The 24,491-nt window shown below is 33.8% G+C and overlaps 3 protein-coding genes across 3 annotated transcripts; all 3 read left to right on the forward strand.

The window, feature by feature from the left end:
- Window positions 1-3,461: 3,461 nt before the first annotated feature.
- RAP (RAP domain-containing protein) lies at window positions 3,462-7,159 on the forward strand. The gene is made up of 4 exons (XM_085735803.1): window positions 3,462-3,554; window positions 3,801-5,696; window positions 6,070-6,152; window positions 6,623-7,159. The coding sequence occupies exons 2-4, from the start codon at window positions 3,905-3,907 to the stop codon at window positions 6,728-6,730; spliced, it is 1,983 nt and encodes a 660-aa protein (XP_085591929.1). The 5' UTR covers window positions 3,462-3,554; window positions 3,801-3,904; the 3' UTR covers window positions 6,731-7,159.
- Window positions 7,160-16,775: 9,616 nt separating this feature from the next.
- Window positions 16,776-17,578, forward strand: LOC146897914 (BON1-associated protein 2-like). The gene has a single exon (XM_085735804.1). It carries the CDS (start codon window positions 16,906-16,908, stop codon window positions 17,437-17,439), a length of 534 nt encoding a protein of 177 aa, XP_085591930.1. The 5' UTR covers window positions 16,776-16,905; the 3' UTR covers window positions 17,440-17,578.
- A 3,566-nt stretch (window positions 17,579-21,144) lies between these two features.
- Window positions 21,145-22,029, forward strand: LOC146897915 (BON1-associated protein 2-like). Its single transcript, XM_085735805.1, has one exon. The coding sequence runs from the start codon at window positions 21,435-21,437 to the stop codon at window positions 21,969-21,971; it is 537 nt and encodes a 178-aa protein (XP_085591931.1). The 5' UTR covers window positions 21,145-21,434; the 3' UTR covers window positions 21,972-22,029.
- Window positions 22,030-24,491: the final 2,462 nt, after the last annotated feature.

Genomic DNA, 24,491 nt, shown 5'->3' on the forward strand with positions numbered 1-24,491 from the left:
TAAACGGGACACATGAAAAATGAAGAGATAAGACAACACCCTTGGTTTTGGAAGAACATGCCCAGAGAGATAGTTGAAGCTCAAAGAAAAGGTTACAATGAAATACAGATAGACCAATTACCAAGCCAACAAAGTGTGGAAGAAATCATGCGGGTCGTAGGAGAAGCAAGGATATCAGGGATGGAAGACAATGGTGGAACAAGCTCATTGGGTGTTAACGTTGTTAGATGGATTGAAGAGGAAGTTGATGGTAGTGATGACTTTGTCCAAATCCAACTTACTTGACCAAGGTCTTAATTAATTTTTGTGGTCACAAGATTTGTTTTGCAATTTTATGTACTAGTATTCTTCACATTTTGGGCACAAATAAGTTATCTTAAACTGAACAAAAAAAAACACATGAAAAATGAAGAGAGAGAGAGAGAGGGTGCTTCCATAGCCACTATTCTCTATAGCCACCCATATATTATACTCCACAATGGGGGTACCTATTTATTATGGTGTTAAATAGGTGAAGCACCCACCATTGTGGATGGTCTTAGATGCCGTGGTGTTTTCCTACATAATTAAAGAATACCGTTAGTGCAACAATCAATAACTTTATTACTTTTCTAAATAATTAAAAAATTTCAAAATCTAAAACCCATATCAGGGAATTCAATGACATGAAAATTGATTACTTATCTAGCATGATAATGATTAAAAAAAAAATTCCAAAAAGATAAAACTCATTAGGAAAAGAGAAAAGCTAAAGTGCACGGCAAAAAATTCGTCACTATTGCACGAATGAGTTCTAAATTGTTGTTTGAGTTCTCTTTCAATTATGATTTTAGTACAAATGTTATGTATAGTCTAGCATATGTTTGTTTATGAGAAAACACTTTTCTCCACATCATTGTAGCTTTGTAAGATATTGATCTTCATTGATTGTCAAACTGTGAAACATGTGTTGCAGCTCACAAGCATAGATATATATCACCGTTTGTCTCATTTGGATGTTTTATAATAGCTAGGTTTACGTTTTATTATAAAATATTATAAGGTAGCAACCATTAAAAGAGAAAGCCACTTGTAGTTGAACGTATCGTGCAAATTCGTGTGCCGAGAGCTGTCGTGCCGTATAGCAAGTCTTTTAGGAAAATTAGCGGCAGATGAAAATTTATTACATATCTAGCATGATAAAAAATTTCCTAAATCATAAAACCCTATTTTAGGAAAACCAGATCTAGAATTTAAAATGTAAATAAAAATTACAAGCGCGTTAGTAATCAATTACACATGCGTTTGTTTTTGGAATTTGGAAAAAAGAACAATCTAAACTACCTTCAATTACCTTGATTTTGGGATTTGTGATAATGACAATAAGCTACTACAGTCAGTCGCCGCCACGTCAAATCCTTTCTTTATTGCGGACAAGCGGGTACTCGGGCGGAGCACCCAATTTTTTTTATCAAAATGACAATAATCTTAACATAGTGTTAATTCAAAATTTCACTGTAGATATTGCCGTCTAAATTTGGGTTTAAAAAAATTGCCAACTCGTTTGTCAGGGTTTGAAATCTCATCTAGGACACTATCACTTAACATGTTTCATATCCTTTTATCTATGACCCATGATATGTGGTCATCAGTTTACGCACATAATAGTCTCTACACTTTATTACTATCCTAATTTATATTAAAATTTGACTACATATATACTTGTAAGAATAATGATCTTTATGTTAGTGTAATCTCACGATTATGTCTCACTTAATGTTTCATTACTTGAACTATCTATTTTACGGACATTATTAATCTTATAGCAAATATAATAATGAATGTCTCATTTTATTTAATAAGCAAATATAATAATGAATGTCTCATTTTATTTAATAATAAAAGTCATGATACACGAGTTTAACATAAAACTATTGGCACGTATGGTTTACACCAACACTAATCTTGTTGATCAATCAATATAAATATCTAATAAGGAATAAATGGTAGTTGTTTTGCATTATTTTAACAAATGTGGAAGTGTTGTTGAGAGATGTTTGGGTGTTTTCATGCTAAAACTACAACAACAATATTGTAAAAATTACCATAGGTGATTTATTTTGCAGACATGTACATACTACAAGGTCATTATGGTGCTAGCAACATGCAAGACGAATTTTTAGTAGATCTCAAAAGTTTGACCTTAAGGGAAAGTTCATATGTATTTTATGCACTTCTATGATTTTACACCCATGTTGCATTTGATGAAAACTTTGTGGGTATTTCATATGAATTGTCGCAAACATTGCAAAAGAAAGGTTAAGACATTAATATTGTTATTAACTTAATTAACATCACTAATGAGCGATTACAAATTCCAAGAGATAATGGATAACAATCTTTATTGGAGAAGATAAACTTATTTTGCAGTGAGCATGAAATTGACATTTAAAACATGTATTTCCTTTTGTGAAAAATCAAAATTTGGAGGTAATGCTAAATCTATCACAATAGTGAAACATTATCGCATAAAATTATTTTATATTGTCGTGGATATGTATCATGAGCTTAACAATGGTTTTGATATGAAAAACTGAAACAATAAGTTTCTCATTCAAATGGAGTGTTTGTATCCAATCAACCTGTTCTCTGCTTTTGACAAAACAAAGTTGATTGAATTTGCAAAATTTTATCCAAATGAATTTTGTACCCAGCATTAATGACGTTTGATAATCAACTTCAGACATAAATCATTTATATGTGTATAAGTGTTGAATTTGCAACTTTTGAAGTTAACAATTATTTTGCACGTTGCTACAACAATCGTTTGAACAACCTTTTTCTACTATAAAAATTGTAAATATTAGATTGTGTAATCAATTAGGAGATAAATGAAGGGACAATGGTTTCAAGATTTATATATTGAGATAAATGTGTTCAACGACATTGATAATGAGTTGATTATTCAAAGATTGTAGAATATGAAACCTCGTATAAAACAATTGTAGATTATACATGCAATTTTTTATGCACAATGTCAATTAAGCACAATATAATTTTAAGAAATTATATTGTTCAATGTTTGTAGAATATGAAACCCCTCTATGTATAAAACAATTATAGATTATGTATATAATTTTTTAAGTACAATGTAAATTAAGTACAAAATACTTTTTAAGAAATTATAGGGCAGAGCCTAGACCTTGGGTCTTGCACATGCCATCAATATAGGATATGTGTATTTTTCATTAAATTCTTACTCTAAATTAAGTAATTATCTAAATACTATTTAAAAAAAAAAATTGGGTCAAGAAAACATTTTTTTTTTTCATAAGGAAAGAATAAAACATTTTTTCTTAATCAATTTTTTTTATTATCAAATATTATGTTTTCTTTTACTTATAGCTCTCTTAATTTGTCAAAAATATTATTAAAAAAAAATTGAAAGGAATTTATTTTAAAAAGATGGATAAACTTTAATTATCATTTCCAATATACAACCAGAAATCACTTGTTTGTTCTTGAAACACAACACAGTCTGCTTTGTCCTGAGGAACCGTCTCTTCTCCTTCTTGGTGAGTTTCATATTCTTCATTTTCCTTTTATCTCTCAAATTAGTTCATTTTGTTCATCCATTTTAGCACTTGTTATCTCTAACATTATCATATTCAATCAATCACTGTGTATTTATATTCAGAATATTTCAGTAACCCAAACCCAGTTGAATTTTATTGGCATGCCTCATTATTTCTGAATTTTAGCAACTAATTTTGATATTCCATGTCAATTATGTTGAAAGTTGTTTAATTTTTTGTCTGCAGGAACACCCTTTTGTGAGTTATTGATAAAAAATAGTTTTTTGTTTTGTATCATCAAACTTAAACCTGTTTGGTTGATTTGTACTTTTTGAGGATAATTGAAAAGTATGGAAGGGTTATTGAATTCTTTGGTTAACCAAAGTTGTTTAAAACCCTTTGGTTTCACTCCAAGAGTTAGTTATACTTTCCCAATTACCACGAGAACTTGGCGTTTGAATCGAAAATTTGATTCGTATAATACATTGAGAATCGGTTGCACGCGTTTTGATAGAGATAGTAACGATGGTGCTAGAGGAGATAGATTGGCTGCATTGGATGGTGATGATAAGGAAGAGGAGTCTGATATGGATTGGGAATCAGAGTTTGTCGGGGAATTGGATCCGTTTGGTTACCGAGCTCCGAAGAAAAGGGAAAAAGAGCAAAAGTCAAAGTTGCTTGAGGATACCGATGGAATGGATTGGTGTGTGAGGGCGAGAGAGGTGGCGTTGAAATCGATTAAAGCGAAGGGTAGGGCTTATGCAATGGAAGATTTGGTAACTGTTAAGAAGAATAAGAAGAAAAAGAAGGTTGAGGAGAAGGTGGTAAGCAAGAAGAAAACTGAGAAGAAAATCGATAAAATAGAAGATTTACTTGATTATGGTTCAGAGGAAGAGTTTGGACTGCCACAGGCAAAGGAAAGTGATTTGAAAAGGCAAGTGAGTTTGATTGCGGATGAAATGTTTGCAGAAAATATGGAGAAAAGGATGGAAACGTTTTACAATAGACTGTCTCAATTCTCTGGGATATCTGATCATAGAAAAGAAATCAACTTGAACAAAGCGATTATTGAATCGCAGACTGCGGATGATGTGTTGGATGTTACTTACGAAACAATTGTCGCAGTTGCAAAAGGATTGAGCCCCTCACCTCTCTCCCCTTTGAATATTGCCACTGCTCTTCATCGCATTGCTAAGAATATGGAGAAAGTTTCTATGATGAAAACTCGAAGACTTGCTTTTGCTCGACAAAAAGAGATGTCTATGCTTGTCGGCGTTGCAATGACAGCCTTACCTGAATGCTCAGCTCAAGGAATCTCAAACATAGCTTGGGCTCTGTCCAAAGTTGGTGGCGAACTTCTTTACTTTTCAGAAATGGATAGAATTGCAGAGATTGCACTGACTAAAGTTGGGGAATTAAACTCTCAAAACATTGCTAACATTGCAGGTGCTTTCGCTTCAATGCAACATTCAGCTCCCGATCTTTTCGCTGAACTGTCGAAAAGGGCTTCAGAAATAATTCACACCTTCAAAGGACAAGAACTTGCACAGCTTTTGTGGGCTTTCGCATCTCTATATGAGCCTGCTGACACTGTATTTGATTCTTTAGACAGACTTTTCGAAGATCATCGCCAATCGAAAGGTTTCATAGGTGAACAGATTGGTGTTGAATCTGTTGATCGAAACGGGGACTCAACTTTACTTACTTTAAGTAGGGATCAGCTTGGGACTATAGCTTGGTCCTATGCTGTCTTTGGACAAATGGACAGAAGTTTCTTCTCTTATGTATGGAAAACCCTCAGCCATTTTGAGGAGCAAAGGGTTTCAGAGCTGTATCGGGAAGATATCATGTTTGCTTCTCAGGTTCATCTTGTAAACCAGTGCTTGAAACTTGAATTTCCACATCTTCAGTTGTCTCTATGTGGTGAGCTTGAGGATAAAGTTTCCAGCGCTGGAAAAACGAAAAGGTTTAATCAGAAGATAACTTCGTCGTTTCAGAAAGAGGTTGGACATCTTCTTGTTAGCACTGGACTTGATTGGGTCAAAGAATATGTTGTAGATGGGTACACTTTGGATGCTGTGATAGTCGATAAGAAGCTTGCTTTGGAGATTGATGGTCCTACACATTTCTCTAGAAATACTGGTGTGTATCTTTTGTTTTCATGTAGTGAATTTAGACTCTGTTTGGATTGACTTATTTGAGCTTCTTTACTAGTATAAGCACTTGTGAGACTGTTTGAGAGAGCTCATCTGAAACAACTTATGACATCTCCATAAGTTGTTTTCAGCTTATTTTTATATGCTCTTCAGGTTAGCTTATCAAAGTAGCTTATAGCCCAATATGAAAACAATTTGACTTTATTTTATCTTTTGTCTTAGAAATAACTTATACATAAGCTCTTAATTAAGTTTATCCAAACAGGGCCCTAGTATTCTTCTGTTCTCTTGTATCAATTTGAATCTTTACTACGTCGAATCACTCAGGTTGTTATTTATTGTCTTTTCCTTTTATACAGGTGTTCCTCTAGGACATACCATGCTTAAACGTCGATACATTACTGCTGCCGGTTGGAAACTCGTATCATTATCCTATCAAGAGGTCAGCTCTCTAGTTTCTTTAATTAGAGTCTTACATATCTCATTTTAATAACCCTGTCATTTTTTTCATCAAAATTTGAAAAATCGGGAAGTTGTATATTACCACTTCCACATCTATTGATTTGATTACATATAGTTAATATATACAAAACATACAGAACTTGCCAGTTTATAACTTTATGCGCCTTTTGGTATATATGATTGGAGAGATTGCCTTCCAAGCTTCACTTCGCGGACACATTCTATCTTAATCTCTAGCCTCTATTTTTCAACTGTATTATTCCTACTATTGTTTTGAAAGATGCAATTTATGCCATCAGTTTATCTGTTTATGTATTCTACTTATTTTCAAAGCAGAGGATAAAAGGGTCATACCTTTTTCTCAACCAAACTATTTTAAGTACTCTATAGGAACAGTCTTTTGTCTACGGAAAAAATTGTGAATGTTTGTGTGCTTTTACTTTCCTGCAGTGGGAGGAACTTCAAGGAGGATCTGAACAGGTGGAGTACCTAAGGGACATTCTAAAAGATCATTTAGATAAAAGATATGATAACACTACATTGACCGAGGTAAAGTGATCATTCAATGTTTTTGCGAGTTATCGGGGGTTTTGTACATTTAAGTTGTTATGCTTCTTTAAGAAATTTTGGTGAAGCCTTGTATATTTGTTAGAAATATTATATCTCAAGTCTCAAGATCAACTAAATGTCATCTAAAGGGCTTGTATATTTGTCCAATGGAAATTTAAAGAGCTTTGCGCTCCATAATATCATTGATATAAGGGAACCTATGAAGCACGGACACGGACACCGACACTCCGACACAACTAATAATTTGAAAAAATCACATAATTCAGTGTAATTACAAGTGTCGACACCGGGACACGCCTAATCCGAGGATTGTTCGTGCTTCATAGAAGGGAGCTCAAGAGAGAAATGTCAATAACCTCACGGTGGACCATCTGAGCTCGTTGGCAAACTTCAAATGACATTTTTCAAATTCTTTACTAATTGTAAAAACATGTTTTAGCTAGAGTCCCTGAAGTCCTTTTGGAAAAAAGGATTTTGTTTAAAGGTTTAAATCATAGGCTTGAGTCGTTTTACGCTTGGGTCGGCCCTGATAGAAGTTTACCAGCTCATCCTTTTTTCTCTTCTTTTCTTTTCTTTTCATAATGTCAAAATGATACTATCTGACATTCATGTATACACAAGGGTGAAGTTATCACTTTTAGTAACAATTTAGATGTAAATCTGTACTCATTTAACAACAAACTAACCAGAAATTTACCCAACACAATGAGCTGGTGTGCAAATTTTCTAGTTATGTGAAATTATTGAGAGATTTCAATGTTAATGAAAATAATCAAAGGGTCATGTTAACTTGTGCCCTTAGGGCACATGTTAAACAACCCAAAAGTAGAAATTGTTTCTTAAATTTTGTGCATTCAATTAGTTAAAAGTCAAAAAGTTAAATTCAAATACATTAATTACAACAAAACATTTCTATTTTTACTTCTTAACTTGTGCCTTGAGGGCACAAGTTAACATTAGCCATAATCAAATAGTAAATTTTAACAAACATTTAAACAGTAAAATAATTAACTGTGCACTTCTGATGTTCATTGAATTGAGAAATGGATATTCATCCCCACCTATTATAAAGGTTGGGTTTTCTTGCCCGCCGGTGCTTCGTATATTATACATGAGGGATCATACTATACCAGTGTAACAATTGTTTTTTTACGGTGTACATATTTTACAAATTTCACAGTTGGATTGAAAGTTTATATTATATAGATTATCTCTAAATTTTTACAAAAATATGAAATTATTCTATGTCATTGCAGTGACGGCAGGATTTTTGAATAGTGGGGGTGGGGACACTATATATGAAAATTTGTACCATTGTCCTATACAATTTTTCATATTATGGAAACTATGAATGATTTTATCATTTTTTATATCAATAAAATATATTTCACTATATAAATAACTAAACAATCATCTCTTATTTGATTTCGCATCCGACTCTTGATAATATTCATATTATTAATTTTTTTTGGAGATATATAATGATAAGTGTGGACCAAGAGAGAAATGATTTATGATAAGTGTGAGCCATGTGGTCAAAATGTCAATTATTGATGCATTCTATACTACTAAAAAATGGTTTCTAAAATTTTTGTGTGGGCACAAGCGCATAAAGATTACGTCTAAAGTGCTTTTATTAAAAAAATATAATCTTTATGCATCTCCAATGCATTATTAATAAATAATTTCGTATTTATATAAATTTTACAGGGATGTCTATATGATATAAACCTTCAATCCAACTGAAAAATTAATAAAATATGTAATTGAAAAAACTTATTAAACTATGTAACATTATCCAAGTGCTACCATGGTGGAATTTAATGATGAATGATTTTTATTAAACAATATGACTCTCAATAAGTTATTTTACTTTCTGGTATTTATGTTTTTGACAGTTGGTATGTATTGTTTTAATCTTCTTTTGATTGACTATTAATCCAGTCTTCATTACCGTTATTAGTTTATGTTACAATTTTTTTATAAAATGTTTATAAAATGTTTTGTAAACAGCAAGGAAGATATCATACTTCTAACCACCATCCCGTCCCTTCTTTAAATAATAGGGAAACATCATTCCACATTGATTAAAGTGAGTTTTATCTCTCAAAATTAGCACAAGTTTGAACGTGGACATACATGTTTATGTCTCACATATAAAATACAACTTATTTCCACAATTTATGTCAAAATTCTTGGCCATTTGCAACACCTATTGTTGTTATTTGAACCAACACGAGTTGCTACTTATTTAATTATTATATGGATGAGAGGCAACAATGCAAGTTTTGGCCACGTATCAGCGTGGAATTGGTCTTCTGATCGGTCCAGAACATATAGTATTTTATTTCATTATATATGTTGCATTTTTTAGTCCCTGGTCTGTCTCCTTATCCACTAGCTCCAATTTATTTAATGTACTACGAATGCAACAAGGGAAGGAAACATCATCCTTCAAGCATGCACTATTATTTGTTTCCCAACCATATCTTAATTCTTAATTTCTTATCCTCTCAGAGCTTCCAAACTTATTTTTGGCTTTATTCATACACTCTTATATGGACATAGATAGTGGGGCACATCATTGATATTGATACATATATATACATTGATATTAATTTAAAATTATAAAAATGATTTTTTTTTTTGACAAAAAAATTATAAAAATGATTGAATGTCTATAGTTTCCAAAATTACAACATTTCCAGTATTTTTTTCTTGACGAATCCCTAATTGTCTCTTAAGGGGTCAACCACTGTGTTTCCAAGGAAAAAGGGGAGATGACTCAAGTTTAGAACACTCATTATTCATTAATTAGAAATTAGAAAGTACTAAATATCATTGTAAAATGAAAGAGTCAAGAAAATAAAACAAAAGATCAAACTTTTCTCCCCTGGAAGTTACATAACAACGCAAGGCAACTTCTTCCTAAAATCATACAAAGTTGATCAAAGTATAGTCTTTATAATTAAAAATATATTACTGAAATTGCAAATCAAAAGGAGAATTTCTTATTCATTAAGTCTACGTTAGATTATTGTTCAAAAAAAGTCTACGTTAGATTTGTTAATAGTTGCACGATGGATTGTGAGATATTCTTCATCTTACAAGCAGGGCCGGCCCATAGCCCGTCGAGGCTGGGCGACGACACTGGGCCTCCAATTTTTTGGAGCCCAAAATACTTTTTTTTAATATGTAAGACACGAAAATAATGGTTATATATCTATTAAAAGAGCATTATTTCAGTCGGTACAGCTTGCTTTAGTGATGTGGCCACTTTTTGTTGAGTGTGAGGTCATGTGTTCAAGACCCACCAAAGTGTGATTTATAATTTATAATTTATTTATTTGTGATTTGATTTATTGTGATTTGTGATTTATTTATTATTTTATGTGATTTGATTTATTTGTGATTTGTGATTTATTATTTTATTTATTTGTGATTTGTGATTTATAATTTTTTATTTTAAAATGGCTTATTTATTTTTTTATTTGTGATTTATAATTTTTTGTGATTTGTGATTTATAATTTTTTATTTTAAAATGGCTTATTTTTTTTTTGGGGCCCGGAATTTAATTTTTTTTGCATCCATTATAAAATTAAAACCGGGCCTATAAATTTGTTAAGACGGCCCTGCTTACAAGCTATATTGTATAGTTGAGTTAGACCCGATCCAAGATCTGTTATCAGATCACCGTTATCAGACCACTCGGCTTACGCTTCAAATGACTAAGAAAATTGCTTTTCTGACATAGAATACTTCCTATTGACACAAGTAAATGACGTTAATACCCCCAGCGGCAGCTAACAACCGCTCCATGATACGCCGGCAGTTAACAACCGCTGGGACTCAGCGGTTGTTAACAACCGCTGAAGCTGAAGGTAGCGGTTGTTAACTGCCGCTACGTGCTTATCATTTTCCAGAAACTCATTTCCATCTTCCAGTGTCTTTCCTATCCAATTTTACCTTTCATTTTCATTTTCATCAAAGATTTTTATCAAATAACCAATTGAAAATTCTTCTAAAATTTTCATCTAATAATACCTAAACATATTCATCCAATATTTAACAGGAACATGGTAAAATTAAAACGCAATAAATAATATAAAGCGAATGTACGTATATGTCATAGATATAGGAAAATGTATGGAACATGTCATAATAATACATCATGATCATCATAGTCAAAAAATACATAAAAAAATCCTAATACTAATCAGCCCTGCCTACCCTGCCTCTGCTGCCCCCTGCGCCGCCTGGAAATCTGATAAGTAAGTGCAGACTCAGTAGCACTAGCTATCCGCATGACCTCCTGGACAATCTCCTCTTTGATCATCTCGCCATGCCTGGCCACAATATCTCGGGCTATGTGCGCCACATCCCGGACGATCGTCAGTGTGTTAGGCATCTCCCTAGCATGCTCCTCCTCAATGAGCTGCTCCACGTTCGCCGGCCTGGGAGGGGATCCCTCATCAGGTGGGAGAATGCGAGGGTGAGAGACTCTGGCATACCAAGCCATGTAGCCAGGAACATGCAGCCATGGTGTCTCACACCCATCTCCCCAAGCAGGTACTAACCATACCGCAACGTCCATCAACACAGTGGTCAGCATCTGTGTAGGCACCGGAGGGACAGCTGAAGGATGTCTGGGAACGTCCTGGACAAAGGAGAACTGCCTCTTCACCTGCTCAGGCAAATGACGGTACACCCTCTCCTTCCCGCACATGAGCCATCCCGAGTAAGTGCACAAGATATTAAATGGGTGCACGTCTCTGTGATCACCATAGGTAGAAAACCTGACGTCATCCACCTCCAAGCGATCCAGGCGTGAGCGGTAATGTGCACACTCTTATGCCCTTTGCTAGTTAGCCATCTCCCAGCACATGGTGTCCGCGGGTTCCACTCCGGGTTACGCCTCCTTGGGTAAGGACCTGACAAATGCTCCAAAATCCATCCTTGCAACAAAATAAATAATACACACAAAAATAATTATTCGATTTAAATATTCAATAAATCTAAAACATTATAAAATAGTCTAACATGATAATAAAATTTATAAAATAAATTCATAAAGAAATTAAGATAAATATTACCATAAAAAGAGTCGTAGAGCCAACCATCGTTCTGTTATTCAAGATAACAGAATCATCCAGATAATCGTAGCGGTAGGCTAAGGTCATCCCTCCCCATGACCACTTCCCAATCGCCCCCAAGTCCGCCATGCAATCCAGATATATCAAGTCGATGTGTCTGTTCTTTTTGTCAGTGAACAGCGCACAACCGACGAGATATAGAAGGAAACTCCTCACACAGCACGCCCTCCTCCTGGCTCTCTCCTGCATCTCCTCCCTCGACTGTGGATGCTCAAGTCGTCTAGCCTCAGTCAGGTGCTGCTCATAAACCCGCTTCAGTGCGGGATAACTGATATGACCAGCAGATTCTTCCCTAACCTGAGCTCTGGCATCAGCATCTGACATGCCCAACAACCTGGTCATCATATCAATCGAACGGTCCCTATCCATCGCCTCGTCGTGCTCTAGCATGCGGCCGTAAATAGGAATGTGAAGAAGATTATGCACATCGTCCAGAGTGATCGTCATCTCCCCCACAGGTAGATGAAAACTACTGGTCTCCGTGTGCCACCTCTCGCATAGAGCACGTATCATCGCATGGGTCACAGTCGAATATCCAACGTGTATCAAACCATAGAGGCCAAACCCTTCCACATGCTCCCAAAACCACCTCAAAGCTGGCTCCGGCTTATCAAGATCTTTCAACCTTTTCCCTGCGTTTATGCTCTTATAACCCACTTCATCCTGCCACATCTGAAATTCAAATTAAATAAGACATTGTCACTATTTTAATAAATTCAAACACTTACGCTACATTATATTTAATAAATTAGATCATTTACGCTACATTATTTTAAATAAATAAAACACTTACGCTACATTATTTTAAATAAATAAAACACTTACGCTACATAATATTTTAAATAATCACTTTAAAACATTTAAAGAATTTTAAACAATTTAAACACTTACATTATTATGGTTCACCCAAAGAGGGTTTGCCACGTGTCTCGCGTAGTCGGACAATAGTGACGTGGTCTCAGGTCCTCTAGGAAAGGGAGGCTCTCCAGCAGGATACGGTGGTATCAACTGACCACGACGACGTCGTGGCTGAGTCGCCGCCTCAGGCTCACCCTCAGGAACATGATTATCTGCCTCAAGATAATCCTCCATAACATCCTCTGGCACCCCCTCATCCTCTGCTGCGGCGGCTGATAAAACATTCTCTCCTCCTCCATCCGATCATATCCAGCAAAATCCTCATCCGCATACCCAGCATAATCATGCGCTGGTGTCGTATCAATCACCTGGGAGGAGTCATCCACATGTACCTGTGAGCCCTCTCCATGTATCCTCGGGTCCCTGCGCCTCCGAGTCTTAGGGACATACGGGTCTTCAGCCCTCTTTTCTCTCCGAGCACTAGCGGTACTCGTCTCTTTACCTCTCTGCATCCTATCCTCTGTAATAACCCGCTGCTACTCATCTGTATCCCTAGCCATATCTGTACAAAACAAATTTTAAATAACATAAATAAGTTGTCAAAAAATCCAACACCTTAAGTGCAATTTAACATAACATATTCAAAATCCAACATAACATAACATAACAAATTTCACATATTCACATATTCAAAATCCAACATAACATATATACATTATTAAATTTAACATATTTGGAAATAAAAAAATCACAAAAAAAGCAAGATTATTTCACTTAGGCATTTCATCAAACACCTTAAGTGCATTTTAAAATACTAGCACAATTAGTGTTAATTCAACATCAAATTCAACTACATTGAACATAAACCTACTTTAAACAACAATGTCAGCATAACCAAGCCTAAACAACATCTAATTCTATCATAATTTCCAATTTTCATACCTAACCTAAACCTAACCTAAACCCTAAACATTTTGCTAAAATTATGAAAACTAACAACCTAAACAGCCTACATTACATGTAAATAGGAAGAAAGGTACTTACTTGTTAATTACTTGAAGAAATTTGCCTCAAATCCGTGCAATTAAAGTTGGGGTCAAGTTGGTTTTGTGTTGTTTTGAACTTGAACCAGAAACTGGAAGCTGTTTGCGTTCTTAACATACAGAACTCAGCGGTAGTTAACTACCGGCGTGTTTTCCAGCGGTAGTTAACTACCGCCAGGGGCATTAAGGTCATTTACTTGTGTCAATTGGAAGTATTCTTTGTCAAAAAAGCAATTTTCAATGACTAATCCTAGATGTCATCAGTTATCATATTATAGATACGAAGTTTTCATAAACGTCGTTTAACAATGAATAATCCCTGTTGGAGAACCTATTGCACGCAAAGTATATTCTCACCTCTTAACCATTTTTTTTTACCATGCACAAGAGAAGAGATTGAACCGATAACCACATGTTTAAAAGGTGCAAATTAAATCCCTTACTATTTTAACCAATCCATCGTTGATGTGAGGTGATGATTTTACTTACTTGTTTGAGTTTTTTGTTTTTGTTTTTGAAAAAGGCAAAATGAAACATATTTAAAACAGATAAAGAAATCCTAACCAACACAAGAAGTCCAAGGAGCTTGCCTATTTGAGTATTGATTTTTTTTTCTTTGGAAAAAAATATTTTTTTAAATGAATTTTTCTTTATTTGTATTCTAATTCTCAAGTGCTAAATGAACACCCATAAAACGAATTCAAGTTTTATTTCTAGAAGCCACAATTATTGACATGATCTTACTTATATTTCAAACGAACTCCGAATTATTAGAACTCACTTACCTTGAAAACCGGAGAGCTTACACAAAATGCCAATTATTAAGCTATTAAGCTAATTATGAAATAAAGAATAAATCCCAACGTTAAGCTTTACAATATTTACAGAGAGCATGCAGTAAAGTGTTTGGATACGGTGACGATGAGTCTTCGCGGTGAAACGAAAGGTGCCTACAGGCACGTTAACACTCCAACGCTCAAGTCAGTAATGGAACTGACAAAGAGTGTGTAGAAAGTGTTTGAGAAAAGTGAATCATACATTGAGGGTGAAGCTAAGCCACCCTTATATAAGCGCGCGTTGAGGATAACCGTCTCCAGGTTTTGCAGCATGTGATTAAGGAGCGGTTAGAGGACACATGTAAGGTGATCCTCGCGCGGGGGTGTGTTTGGATGCAACACGGTGCACTAAAGTTGGCGTGTTCCTTCAAGCACAAAGCTTTAAGGCGGTGTTAGGCCACGTGTCAACGTGGAATTGGTCTTCTGACCGGTCCAAAACATATAATATTTCATTTCATTATATCTGCTGCATTTTTTAGTCCATGGTCTGTCTCCTTACCCACTAGCCCCAATTTATTTAATGTACTACGAGTGCAACAAGGGGAGGAAACATCCTTCAAGCATGCACCATTATTTTTTTCCCAACCAAATTTTGATTCTTAATTTCTTATCCTCCTAAACCTTCCAAACTCATTTTTGGCTTTATTCATACGCTCTGAGATGGGCATAGATAGTGGGGCACATCATTGATATCGATACATATACATTGATATTAATTTAAAATTATAAAAATGATTGAATGTCTATAGTTTCCAAAATTACAACATTTCCAGTATTTTTCTCTTGACGAATCCCTGATTGTCTCTTAAGGGGTCAACCACTGTGTTTCTAAGGAAAAAGAGGAGATGACGTAAGTTTAGAACAGTCATTATTCATCAATTGGAAATTAGGAAGCACTATCTGTCATTGTAAAATGAAAGAGTCAATAAAATAAAACAAAAGATCGAACTTTTCTCCCAAGGAAGTTACATAACAACGCAAGGCAACTTCTTCATAAAATCTTCCAAAGTTGATCAAAGTATAGTCTTTATAATTAAAAAACATATTACTGAAATTGTAAACCAAAAGGAGAATTTCTTATTCAATAAGTCTACGCTAGATTAGTTAATAGTTCCATAATGGATAGTGAGATATTCATCATCTTACAAGCTATGTTTTTTTTTCTTTCTTTTCAAGTTGAGTTAGACCTAACCCAAAAAATTTAAAATGGCATGAGAGCCTATCAAAGATATGTTATCAAATTATCGCCATTAGACCACTCGGCTTATGCTCCAAATATCCAGTCATGGACGTCATCGGTTATCATATTATTGATACGAAGTTTTCACAACTGTTGTTTAACAATAATAATCCTTGTTGGAGAACCTGTTACACACGAAGTATATTCTCTCCTTTTAACCAATTTTTTTACCATACACAAGAGGAGAGATTGAACCCGTGATCACATGCCTAAAAAGCGCAAATTAGATCTCTTACTACTTTGACCAATCCATTGTTGATGTGAGGTGATGGTCTTACTTGTCTGATTAAGTTTTTTTAAAAAAAAAAAAATCAAAATGAAATATATAAAAACAGGCAAAGATATGCAATCTTTCTAACCAACACAACATGTGCAAGGAGATGCCTATTTGAGTATTGCTTTTTTTTTTTTTTTTTTTGGTAAAAATGAATTTTTCTTTATTCGAATTATTCTTAAGTGGTAAATGAGCTCGACGAATTTGGATTAAATTTCTAAAAGCCACAATTATTGATATGATTTTATTTATCTTTCGAACAAACTCTAAATTATTAAAACTCTTTTACCTTAAAAACGTTTTGGAGAGCTAACACAAAAATACTAATTATTAAGCTAATTATGAAATAAAGAATAAATCCCAACCTCAAGCTTTACAATAAGTCGAAAATCCCTTTAAAAAAAAAAGTCGAAAATTCACCATAACCGAAATTTCCAAGTACATTCCGCCGTCACATATTTTTAACGTTCCTTGAATTGTCAAACAGTTTCTTTTCTCCGTCCAAACCACGCGCCGATTTTTCTTAAAGTTAAATTCCACGTTAAAAAAGAACCAACCACTCTCTTTCTGTCTTGTTTCTTTCATGTTTCTCAAAACTCCATATATATACATAACACAATCCTCCAATTCTCTTCAATCAACCTTCAAGTCCCCAATTTCTCTACACTCACAAATCATAGTATTTCATTCTACACAGAGTTGAAAAGGAATTAATATCTATAGTTGCACGAGATATCTTTTTGAAACATTAATATAAAATGTCGCAAACAATAGAGATAACTATTTTGTCAGCGGAGAATCTCCAAGAGAACAACAAATCCATAAAAGGGAACACATTTGCCACTGTTCAATGCGACGGAAGCAACAATGAAGTGAGCACCACGAAACTTGATTCCGAAGGCGGAAGTTACCCTACGTGGAACGAGAAGTTGGTGATCGACGTGCCATTACATGCAAGGTCCGTAACAATAGAGGTGAAGTACAAAACTAGAGGAAGTAGTAGTAGTGTTGGTATGGCTAGAATACCGGTTTCCGATTTTCTTGGAGGGTATGTACATGAAAATCAATTGCAATTTTTAAGTTATAGGTTGTGGGATAATAGAGTTAGGAGAAATGGGGTTGTAAATATTTCAGTGAAGGTAAAAATGTCCCAACAAAGTTCTTGTTCTAATTCGATGTCATCGATTAGTGGAGTTCCGGTAACTGGTGTTCCGGTGGCCGGTAATGGCTCCTGCAGCAGAGTTGCAACAGGGATTCCGGCTGTTTGGTTAAACTACCAAAGACACATTTGAAAGGGTGCTTTGTAATCATCATGTACATTAAAAACAGAAAGCATACATTTTCATTGACAATACACGTGGGAATTAAATATGTCTCAATTTGTATATTTATTTCAATGTTCTTTCAATATTACATCAATCAGTATTGCAATTTAAACATGATCAAACTCAACACTAAATATTAAGGTAAGAGATAAAATATGTATCGAAAGATGAATCGTTCAGGACAACCCGAATTTTAGACCCCTTAATATCTAAATATTAACTTGAATCTTAACTACTCCTAATCAAATAGGGTGGGCAAGACAGGTCGGTAGTGGGTTTGCCTTCTCTAGCTATCCTCTCAATCAGTCATCTCAAATTGTACTTCTGAATTCTGATATTCATTGAATTGAAATTAAATGGATATTCATCACAACCACGAAATTATACGGGTGTAACAACAATATTTACCGTTGAACATATTTCTACGGTGTAAATATTTTAAAACTCATATATTCATATAGATCATTTCTAAGATTTTAATTTATTTAAAATTTTAGAGAGATATGTCTATATGATATAAAACTTGATCAGACAACTGTTAGGGTCAGTGAATGAATTAATGCTTTCCTCAAAACCGTAGGCAATGACACAAACATTTGAATTTTGATGTATAATTTCATGCCTTATCAGATTATCTTTAGATGGTAACTGATTCCGTAACAAACGCAAAACAAATATTAATACTTTTATCAGGACATTGTTGTTCCAAATAATATTATGAAATTCATTTTGATGCATCGGTTCCATTGCCGTAAACAAGTGATAAACCTCATTGACAATGTAACCTTTGTCAGATGTTAGTTGTCGGATCCACCTATTTTCCAAACAACCTGTATAAATAGGTTAGATAAAAGCCCACAACTTTTGATGTGTTGTTTTAAACTTCTTTTGATTATTAATTAATCTAGCCTCCCTTATTTTTTTTTATTTTTGACAAATAGCCTCCCTTATTCTTTATTCTTTATTTGTTTTATGTTTCATTTTTTATAAAATCTCTTCAAATGTTTATAAATTGATTTGTGAACAGCAAGGCAGATGACATACTTCTAATCCCATCCCATCCCTTCCCTTCTTTAAATAATAGAGAAATCTTAATTATACATTGTTTAAATTGAGCTTTATCTATAAAAATTGAGACAAGTTTGAACTTAAAAGAGATATTTAGTTCTCACATATAATGTATATTTAAAGTTACATTGAATTTGATAAAATCATAATGAAACCGTGATTTTGTTGAAGGCTTATGCAAAACTCATCACCAATACATCCACATTTTTTATGTCAAATTTCGGTGCCATTTGTAACACCTATTTTTTTTTTTTTGAAACTGCAAATATTATTAGTAAGGTTAGCACCTATTGTTATTATTTAAATCAACACGAGATAGTATTTATTTAATTATTATAATATAGTATTTCATCATTAGTTGTATCTAATTGTATGATTGTTTTACAATAATCCATGACCTGCCTCCATATCTACTAGACCCAATTTTTTATTGCACTATGAATGCAACAATGAAGGAAACATCCTTGAAGTATGCACAGCATTATTTTTTCAAATCAAATATAAATTATTTTCTTCCTAAACCTCCAAACTCATTTTTGGTTATATGCACACGCTCTGAAATAGACATGGATATTGATACACAATGACACATAAACATCAGTAATAACAATTAGCTTACTAATATTTGCCATTAAAAAAATATTGATATGTAAACATTTTTAATAACAATTAACCTACTAACATTTGTCATTAGAAAAAGATATGAATATTGATATGTTAACATCCAGAATACTTTAAAAGTATAAAAGTGATTGCATGTAACATAGATATTAGTAGCATTGTGTTGTAATCTCTTATTAATATATTTCTTAAAAAAAAACCACATGTCAGTGGACATCAGATACATGTTTCATATGAAATGTTTGTGGACATCACATATATATGAGTGTTGACTTGACTTACATCCTATATGTTGTCCAATTTTAGAAATTGCTCCTATAGTTTCCAAAAGTTATAGTAACGTTTTTAGTATTTTTCTCTTGACGAATACTTGATTGTCTCTTAAGAAGGGGTCAACCATTGTGTTTCCAAGGAACAAGGGGAGCTGACTTAGTTTAGATATTAGAAAGTACCAACTGTCATTGTAAAATGAAAGAATCAACAAAATAAAACAACAGATTGGAACTTACGGAGTACTTAGCAACATAGGGGAACTTGATTTTTATTACAAAAATCATCAAAGTTGATCAAAGTACAGTCTTTATAATATATATTAGTGCTAATGCAAATTAAAAGGGGAAATTCTTGTTCAATAGTATTGAATTTAATAATAAAAAAAAAACATACCACACATACACACTAAATGTTAAAAAGTGGAGAATTATCTCGCACTTCATCATCATATCAAACGTCGATGTCACAATAGTATTTTACCATCTGAATTGTATTTAAAAAGACAACTAGTAGTAATTAATTGTAACTTTAAGTTTGAATTTAGAATTTCTTTAATATTTACACATCAATTTCATCAAAAAATTTTGTATTTTAAAAATGACCAATGTTATTAGTTAGTCGCTATAAACCATTTTGAATGTGTTTTTCCTTAAAGTCTCGGTTCAATTCTTCCCCGTGTCAATTTGGTCAATTGCTTTAACTTTTTTTTTTTAAATGGTTTGTTATCATTACAAAGTTAGTCATCACTTTGAAAAAAATAGTTAGTCATCATTTTTATTATATTTCACTTTTCATACATACTTTTATTTTGACAAGTAATTATATTTTTTAATATGTGTGAAAATACAAAGTTACGTATGTTAAAAAAAAGAGAGTATTTTTTTTATTCTTAAGGTATAAATAAAATACCCAAGAGCGTTTTGATGAGATGATGTTTCTTCTAACTTAACCAAAGTCTTGAGTTCGAATTCAGCCTTGAATATACAGCAACGTCAAAACTCTTAAATAGAGTTTGCCGTTCATTTGAGTTCCATAAGACTCGACAGAGTAGTTTCCGCAGTCGGAGCATACCTGATTTACGTCAAAAAAGCTACTCCCTCCGTCCCTAAACACCCATTTGACTAAAAATTTGTACCTAAATGTAAACCGTTTTTCAAATTCCTATATGCATTTATTATTTATTTTCCTAAAGATACCCATAATTAATACTACTAACTTATTTTGAAATATGAAAAATCAAATTTAATACACATAGAAACAAAGACAATTTGGTAATATTAACACAAAAATTAGACACATTAATTACAGTAATAACTTTTCTTAAGAAATGTGAAAATAGTAGAAGGGGTTTACATATAGGAACGGAGGGAGTAATAATGAAATAAAGAATAAATTTTTGTAAAAAAATAAATAAAGAATAAATTCAAAAGAAAGTTCCTACTAAATTCCACCGTCAAGTATAACGGCCACATTTTTTTAACGCCTCTCATTCAACTTGAATTTTCACACGTTCAAACACGCGCCGTATTTCTAACAGCTCAAATCTATTTTTTTTTTTTTTTTTTGTCTTTTGTTTTTGTCTGCTGAATTTCGGTTCAAAAAAACAAAAAAGCCCCCAACTATTACAAAAGAAGCAACCACTCTCTTTCTCTCTCCTTTCTTTCATGTTTCTCAAAACTCCATTTATATAACACCACCCTCCCCTTCTCCTTCAATTCAACCTTTCAATCCCTCAAATATTTCTATTCCTATTTCTAACTTCGCACTTTTCTTTTCCACAATAAAAATTAGCTGACCCTCATCATCAATTTTTTGTTCACATATTAAAAAATAAAATTATTTTGAGAGATTAGTCTCTGATTGTCGACCGAATACGCGAAGTCACCCAAAAAATTTACTTATTACTTGTGAAACTATAGTATTTCATTTTACACATACTTTGAGTTTAAAGGAATTAGTCTCTAGCTTCCGATCAAGATATCTTAAAACACTTACATAAAATGTCACGAACAATAGAGATAACAATTTTGTCAGCAGAGAATCTTCAAGAGAACAAAAAAGCCATAAAAGGGAACACATTCGTCACGGTTCAATGTGATGGAAGCAATGAGGAAGTGAGCACCACGAAACTTGATTCCGAAGGTGGAAGTTACCCTACATGGAACGAGAAGTTGGTGATCGAGGTGCCATTACATGCAAGGTTCATAACAATAGAGGTGAAGTACAAAACAAGAAGTAGTAGTAATAGTGTTGGAATGGCTAGAATACCTGTTTCCGATTTTCTTGGAGGGTATGTGCATGAAAATCAATTGCAATTTTTAAGTTATAGGTTGTGGGATAATAGAGTTAGGAGAAATGGGGTTGTAAATATTTCAGTAAAGGTAAAAATGTCGCAACAAAATTCTTGCTCGAGTTCCATGTCGTCGATGGTGAGTGGAGTTCCGGTAACCGGGGTTCCGGTGACCGGTAATAGCTCATGTAGCGGAGTTGTAACAGGAATTCCAGCTGTTTGGTTAAACTACCAAAGAAACATATGAAATTGTACTTTGTCAATTGTAATCATGTATTCAAGAACAAAGGATACATTTTCCTTCACGATACACGTGTGATATTCTTTTTACAAAACGTTTATACATGTCTCAATTTTCTATTTATTTTGTTTGTTTAACATTACATCAAAATGAGTAAAGAAAATATTACATCATTCGTCATTTTTTTAAATAACTTTTTAGCACTAATCTTATAAAAAAAAATAGCACTAACATACAATGGAGTGTAATTAAAAAAAAAAAAAATACAACCGATCTAGAGAATCACTAATATAAAAAACTATAACTAGATATTGCTAATAATTCTCATATGCGAAAACCAGGATATTGGAGTGACATATGGAGGTTGAAAGTACCACCAAAAGTCAAGAACTTGTTATGGAGAATTTACAAAGATTGCTTCCCTACGCGTGCAAGGCTAAAAAGCATAGGCATAAATTGTCCATTAACTTGTTTCACGGGTAATGATCCACATGAGGATAGCTACCACATCTTCTTTCATTGTAAAATAGCTATTGATGTGTGGAATGCTGCTAATGTTCGGTGCTTGATTGCATCATCTCTGAGTCATTTTGATAACGCGTCAGACATCATTTTTAATCTTTTGCAACAGGTGTCAGCAGCGCAATTAGAGACTATTGCTACCATAATGTGGAGTATATGGAAAGGTCACAATCTTAAACTATGGCAACATGTGTTAGATTCAAGTACTACAATTCTTGAAATAACTAAGCATATTTTAGAACGATGGAGGAATACTAACTGTAAGCGGTGTCTCTCAGCTCAGGAACACACATACATAACAACAGGTGTTCGCCAACATTCCGATCAGAATCCGGGTAACAGGAATAGAGATATCAGGTGGAGGAAACCAAGACATGGTAGGCATAAATGTAATGTAGATGCCTCTTTTTCTAACTCTAGTAATAATTAGGAATAGACATGTGCATTCGAGACTCAGGAGGAGACTGTAACGACCCGATTTTAGGATTTTATTTATTTAATTGCTTTATTTGTTATTTAATTGTTTTGTGTGTTTTATTTATTGGATTTTAGAGAAAATAAGGGTATTTTAGTCATTTTAGCAGTAAGGGTAATTTAGGATTTTTAGAATGAAGGGTTTTTTTTAGTGCTTTTGGGTATGGAGAGTTAATTAATGAAAATAGTAGTAATTTGGAGAATTAATAGAATAGTGGTGTATGAGTAATAATGGAGGTTTTAATGAAGTAATTGTGTAGCAACATTTTGTGAGTGATAGAAAGTTATTAAGCCCATTAGTGAATGTAACCTAACCCAAGAGTATATAAGAGAGAAAATTGCTTTTTTGACAATGAATACTTCCTATTGACACAAATAAATGACGTTTTTACCCCCAGCGGCAGTTAACAACCGTTACGGTATGCGCCTGCAGTTAACAACCGCTGGCTTCCAACGGCTGCTAACTGTCGTTGTGTTCGTGATATGTTCAAGTCAGTAGTCATAATCCAGACACACACTCCATCATCACCATCACCATCTTTCTCTCAAATTTTAACTCTCTCTAAAAAAACTCTACCAAATCATCCAAAATTTCTTCCACTAAATCACAAGTAAGTTATCATCTTCGTCGTATATTTATTCCTTAATAGGTGGAGTCATCTTCGTCGTACATTTATTCCTTAATAGGTGGAGTCATCTTCGTCGTACATTTAGTCCTTAATAGGTGGAGTAAGAGAATGATAGGAAATGAGAGTAAGGAGGAGAGAATGTGAGGAAATGAGAGAATGTGAGGAAATGTGAGGGTTTTTATAGGGGAAAAATGTAAAAAAAATAGGTTGAAAGTTGAAAAAATAGGTTGAATGAATGATGGAAAAAGAGGTTGAATGATGGAAAAAGAGGTTGAATGTTGAAAAATGTTGAAAAAATAGGTTGAATGAATGATGAAAAAAGAGGTTGAATGATGAAAAGGACGGTGCATCCTAGAACGCGCATAGCGGCAGTTAACTGCCGCTGGTGGCCAGCGGTTGTTAACTGCCGGCGCTTTACCCAACGGTTGTTAACTGTCGCTGAGGGCATTTTAGTATTTTACTTGTGTCAATATGAAGTTTTCATTGTCAGAAAAGCAATTTTCTATAAGAGAATAGTCTTTGTGAAAATTAGGTCAAGAGCTCATTTGTTACAATTGAGGGAAAAGAGGCAAAGTTGGGAGAAGAGAGAAAATTGAAGGTAAGAAGAAGAAAGAAGGATTTCAAGAGAAAGAGAGATCTAACTTGAGGGAAAGCTCAGGAGGGAGAGTAGATTGAAGATTAAAGTATCTTTTGAAGGGTTAAGGTAAGAGGAAAGTTTATATTCACCATTTAGAGATTATGAGTGATCGAGTGGTTATGGGTCATGTTTGATTATGTGATTTTTATGAAATTAATGTTTTTGTTAGGTTGGGGGGAGGGAGGTAGTGCTTGGAGGTGGCAGAGGAGGTTGTTTGTTTGGGAGGAAGAACTGGTGAGAGAGTGTTGTGTTTTTTTATCACCC

This window comes from Medicago sativa, chromosome 8 (genome assembly GCF_051527215.1).
Source record: "Medicago sativa cultivar Bolivia chromosome 8, Bolivia_mono, whole genome shotgun sequence".
Lineage (NCBI taxonomy): Eukaryota > Viridiplantae > Streptophyta > Magnoliopsida > Fabales > Fabaceae > Medicago > Medicago sativa.